Here is a 5,758-nt window from a genome sequence, read left to right as displayed (position 1 = left end):
TTTTTATACATGAAAATATACAGTTGCCTTTTAAATTTTAGGATGCAACAGAATGATTATTTTTGGGGGTCCATGGCATCTGAAGCAAAAGATTTCCAAAAGTTGGTCACGCCGGTGACGTGTTGATTGGCATTTACTGTATGCTTGTTTATATAGCAGATGCTTTTAACCAGTTAAGTGAGGAATAATAACACAACACAAGAGGTTCATCATGAAAAGTTGATAACATTCAAAATGCTGCAATACACTTCTATAAGATAACAACAATAAAGCTTGCGATATGTCATCCTATTCAACCTAAGGTTTTAGTGTCTTGAGAATTTAAAAGATGCGACTAGTTTAAATGGCATGTTTGCATGGTCTCATTAGTAAGAGGAGAGTTTATCCATTCACTGGTGTCATATCACATGCGATTCCTGTTACATTAAACCCATCTGACTTCTCTTGCACTCTGTACTGTCCGTTTTCACCAGCAGGGAACAATTACATATAGACTAGTGGTTCTAAACCAGTTTTTTATTACAACAGAAGTACCAGAGGTAAAAATCAGCTTCGACAGGAGGGCCTTCCAATAATGTCTTAGTCAAATGGGGGATTTGGAATCAAAAAGGCTGAGAACCATTGACACAGACAAAACATCCAACAGATGACAAATTAATGAATTAAAGAAATTGTAATAGCCAGCAAAAAGCAAATATGAGACAAAATAAATAATTTGTGTAAAGTTTAATTTCAAAAATAGATTTTAAATACTTTACCTGAATATACCTTATATTACCTTAATGACATTACAAAGCTTGTAAAACATTTTTTTTTAAATAGTTTAACAGACTGTTTTAAGACTAATGACAAAAGAGACGGGATTACGGGAATAAGGCACAGACAATGTTTGGTCTCTCACAATTTCTGTAAGAAGAAAAACAAGAGGTCAGTTTGTAATCAGTTTTTTTTACAGTTAAAAGTGATGTGTGGAAGTTTTTCAATGTGAAATACTTTTTTATTATTATTATTCTAGCTTATTCAGAGACAGCTATAATTATGATGATTCTCCTGAAAAGTGTAAACACTGACATTGCTCCATTTGTTTGAAGAATCCGACACAGCCACACTGATTCAACCAATGGACCTTTTCACAGACTGTGATGATGCTTTTCCCCAGTTATTAACATTGTAAATGTACTGTATAGAGCGCTGTAGAAATGACATATTTTTATAGGTCAACCCTGAGGTTCGCATCACCCTGGTTCCCTCAACAAAAAGCCAATAGGATTTTTCCATTGACTTTTGGATTACTGAAGAAAATAAGCAAATGTTTATGATTCTTTCACGTTTTGTTCATTATGATAATTTTTACAATTTAACAACTTTTATGAATTTTGAAGACTAAATTACATTTCCAGATGTAAAAAGATAAACATAGGCTTTAAACAAACTCGCATGGCTCTTGCATGGTCAAGTATGGTCGCCAACTCTTTCAGTCTTTATATAAGAAATATTTTACCTGAAAGTTCGAGTTAGAAAAGTCTGCAAGAGATTATGAACACAACATGTCTGTAAAAGTGGGCTGGTGAGTAGATGAGTTTTCCTGTTTGGCGTGATGACGTTTAATATCGCCCATTTAGTCTCCTGTTAGAAATCACCTTTTTCAAGACAAGCAAAAGACACGTATTACTGAATGCCGTAGAAGAAGACGTGGAAATATCTTGAACTTGTGTTAACTACAGACCTAATTTCAGGCTTTTAACCAATAAACCATTAAAAAAAAAAAAAACATTGACTTCTGGAAGATGGACCTGGAAGTGCTAAAATGCTAACTCGTTTCTGTGTTTTGGCCTGCAAAAATAGGTCATCTCGCAGCACTTTATAGAAGTGTATGTTTTCTGCTTCTGAGAACCCCAGAAATTTGAAAAAGGGTCCATGGCACGAGTTTGGGTCAATGGGTATTAAAAATTATTTTTGCAATTCTGCTTGGTGTCACTTGTTGCACAGAAATTACACACTTTAGTCATTAAAAAAGTCTGCTTTCGGTACATATTTCACCTAACTTAGCACTTTCCCCTTAAGTCATAAACCCTGAGCGTTCAGTCGTTTCCATCTGTCTTGTCTTCCCACCCCTCACTCATCTCTGAGTTCCTTTTCAATCCATCATCTTTCATGATCTTCTAAGGCCCAAGGGTGGAAGAGTTCTGAGTCTAGCAGTAGTGTTCCCACACTGAGTAGGACCTGAGAGTACCAGTGCAAGCCGTTCTTAAGGATCCGATCCGGTCCGGTCCAGCTGTACAACAGGCGTAGAGGTGCAAATGCCCAGTGAGCTAGCTGTGGTTCATTCACCGCAGCGTAGCATGAGGTCATCACACCATTCACCACCAAAGTCCCATGGGCAGTAAGTGGGGCGTAAGCCCCCCGGTCCTCCCGCACCTCCACTCGAGAGATCCGTGAAACACGCTTCCTGAATTCGCCTTCATTGACGATCAGCAAACACTGCCCTGGCTGGGCATCACTGGCAAATATCGTCCGGAGGGATCCAAGCACTGGCAGGCCCCCGCTGGAGCAGTTTCCAACCCAGATAAACAGTAAATGACCTGCTGTTAAGGAGGCGCTGTCCCCATCCTCAGTGCTGATCACATAAAAGTGCTTCTGAGTAATGGGGCTACGGTCCAGGAAGGTGAGGACCTTGCTGTAGACGAGCTCGCCAGACCCATCACTTCCCATTGAGGCCAGAACAAGATCTCCTGTTCGTAGGTCTCGGATTGGTCTACGAGTGCCATCCTCCATTGTCACCAAAGCCCCTCCAGGGAAACAGCCGCCCGTCTTTGCTGCTACTGAGTGCTCTGAAGAAACGTTTGAGGAAGGAATGGAAGTGAGGAATGGGAAGATGGAGAAAGAAAGGAACAGAAAATGTTTCATTAAGGAAATAAAGAATGGATTCCATGCCCAAGCCCCTGTTTCTAATCTTCATTTTTGATTAATATACCTCTAGTCTTTTGACCCTTCATTCATTGGTTGGTCCAATGATGTTTCGCTCAGTGATTGGTTGAGTTGGTAATAGGATCAGTGTGGTGTCCTCAAAGTGGGACTTTTACTTCTTCATTGGGACGTTGGTGTAGGAGCGCCTCCTAGTGGACTGATTCTGACTTGACTGTCAATCTTGCCTTTTTTTTGTACAAATTACAATATATACATAATGATATACAATATAGCTAGATTTGAAAACTCAGTTTTCCTTCTGATCATGTCAGGGACAGCTGACTTGCATAACGATCTGGGCAGGAAGGACAGGAGAAAAAGGAATAAAGAGAAAGAAAATAGTGGGAAAAACAGAAACAGATAATGAATACTAGAGATTTTATTATGAAATTCAATGTAAGTAAGAGACAAAATGGTTAATCACACCTCTATAAGGGGTCGGCCAAAAAACAGCTATGCTATCTGCAGATTTTTTTTCCATTTCTGTGGTGTCTTGGAAGAAAATCTGCAGAATGCATTTAAACATGGTAAAATGCTTTAAACATAGGTACTTATTCATATATTAATTACTGGTCAAAATATTTAATAAACGAGCATGCAGAAGTTTCTCAATGATGAATATTCCAATTCTGCCAAATCTGAGGTGTTTTCTGAGGATTCTGTGTGCACAGATTACATTTACATTTATGCACTGAGCAGATGATTGTTTGTGGGCCTGCTAATGGCTAATGCATTTCACAATACTATGCTGCGTTGAAGCCTTAAAGGGTGAATGAGAATGACTTTAGTCTTACTTTGTTGTTACATTACAGCAAAATTACATAATAGTAAAAAGTGCTTCCCTGACTTTCCCCTGCTGTTTGATTCATTCTTATCACTAAAAAAAATTAAATAGCATGTTGGCTATGGATGCTAAAAGCTAAATGGTAGATGCTAAAGCTACATGAAGCCTGTGTTGACTTGCATGGAAATAAAGATCAAGGTAAAGCATAGCTGGAAAAGTAAGAAAGGTAAATGTTAGAAATTGTGAAAAAAGAAGTGTGCATTCATCAGACGGCCCAGTGCTGCAAGACAGTGCTGTTTTAATCTAATCACGTGAAGCAAAGAAATTACATCTGATACCCAACATGACTCTCTACATTAGATAGCTCATCAATCCACAGTGTGTGTAGTGTGTGTAGAAACAGGAATCTAATGCGATTCCTTCTGTATCCATAGACATGCTCTAACAGTCCATCTCTTGCCTCTTCTTCTCACATTACATGGCTGTGAGAAGCTTTGTTAGTTATGGTTAGATTTAAAAATAAATAAATAAATAATAAATAAACAAAAATAAAGCAAAACAGTTACAAAATCATAATAATATTGTGAAATGTTATTTCAGTTTAAAATAACTAATTTAAATATTTTAATTTTTTATGTAATTTATTACTCTAGTCTTCAGTGTCACATGATCCTTCAGAAATAATTCTAATATGCTGATTTTGTGCTCAAGAAACATTTCTTTTTATTATCATTGTTGAAAATAGTTGAGTGATGCATTTTTTAGGATTCTTACAGGATATTTTGTAACATCATAAATGTATTTACTGTCACTTTTGATCAATTGAATGCATCCTTGCTGAAAAAAGTATTAATCTTCCTGACCACACATTTTTGCACAGTAGTTTATGCCATGCCCACTTTTATTAATTAAATTAATTCCCCCAAAACAAGTCCCGCCCTACTGTTTTCTCATTGAAAATCCTGTTTCACTAAGAAATACATCTGATTGCAGAAATAAAATGAAATGCAAATGATGTTTCATGTTGACTGGAACTTGCTAATATCCCACCATGTTTGTTTTCCTTTCCTTTCCCACCTTTTATTTGTAAGGACTAGTCTGTTTCTCGCTTGACCTCTTTCCCCCTGCACAACCTCAACACAAACACACAGCTGCTGTCTCACCTGATTTGACACTGCAGTGTATGTGGCCTTTGGATTCGTAGTAGACCCAGTCGAAGCCGGCCTCCACTGCCAGACGAGCCAGCATGGCGTACTTGTTCCGGTCGCGGTCCGAGGTAGTGATGTCAACCGCTCGGCCCTCATAATGCAGAGACTCTTCAGAGTGATGGCCGTCTTCATCCCAGCCCTCCGTCACACGCAGACGCACGCCAGGCCACAGGTTCATCACTGAGATGGCCAGGGAGTTCAGCTTATCCTTACAGCGCTGCAAATAATAACGTATGAGAAACACTTACTAGAATTCAGAAATGTGAAAAATGATACAGTTTTTAACAGGTATCAGGTTTATTATCGTTAGCTTAAACTAAAACCATAAAAACATTGGTATTGTTTTCGCAGTTGTAAATAACACAAAGATTATTGGACTATGTTTTATGAGTAAATACCACACTGTAAAAAATAAAATTACTGTTCAAAATTGTAAATAAAACAAAGATTATTGGAGTACATTTTACAAGAAAAAATACTATTTCCGTCTTTCTACTTCAAATTTTTATATTTAATTCAATGGATTACTTGATGATTCTTCTGAATTATTTATGAAATTTACTAGCAATTTCTGAGTGAAAATCATTTCTACACCAAATTTTTTCAGTGTATTTTAGGCTATTTACTTAAAAATGTCATGTGTGATTCAGTGTTACCTGCAGTTACTTTGTAATTATTTGTGAAATTTCTTAGCAATTTTTAAATGAAAATTGTTTCTCCAATTTTTTTAGATTTTATTTTTAAATAAAAAAACATTAACTTATATATATATATATATATATATATATATATATATATA

The 5,758-nt window shown here is 36.9% G+C and overlaps 1 protein-coding gene across 1 annotated transcript in view; it reads right to left on the bottom strand.

Moving 5' to 3' along the window:
* Nucleotides 1-2,092: 2,092 nt before the first annotated feature.
* Nucleotides 2,093-5,758, bottom strand: part of ihhb (Indian hedgehog signaling molecule b) — a 9,252-nt gene continuing 5,586 nt past the window's right edge. The window contains exons 2-3 of the mRNA XM_016518551.1: nucleotides 4,915-5,176; nucleotides 2,093-2,831 (exon numbers count right to left, since the gene is read on the bottom strand). Coding sequence (XP_016374037.1) covers nucleotides 2,146-2,831; nucleotides 4,915-5,176 — 948 coding nt within the window. The 3' untranslated portion in view covers nucleotides 2,093-2,145. The remainder of the gene's footprint in view (nucleotides 2,832-4,914; nucleotides 5,177-5,758) is intronic.

The sequence above is a fragment of the Sinocyclocheilus rhinocerous genome, unplaced genomic scaffold, assembly GCF_001515625.1.
Source record: "Sinocyclocheilus rhinocerous isolate Xijiao unplaced genomic scaffold, SAMN03320098_v1.1 scaffold1982, whole genome shotgun sequence".
NCBI classification, from domain to species: Eukaryota; Metazoa; Chordata; class Actinopteri; order Cypriniformes; family Cyprinidae; genus Sinocyclocheilus; species Sinocyclocheilus rhinocerous.
Note: the sequence above shows the minus strand (reverse complement) of the source record. Positions and strands in the feature narration are given on the sequence as shown.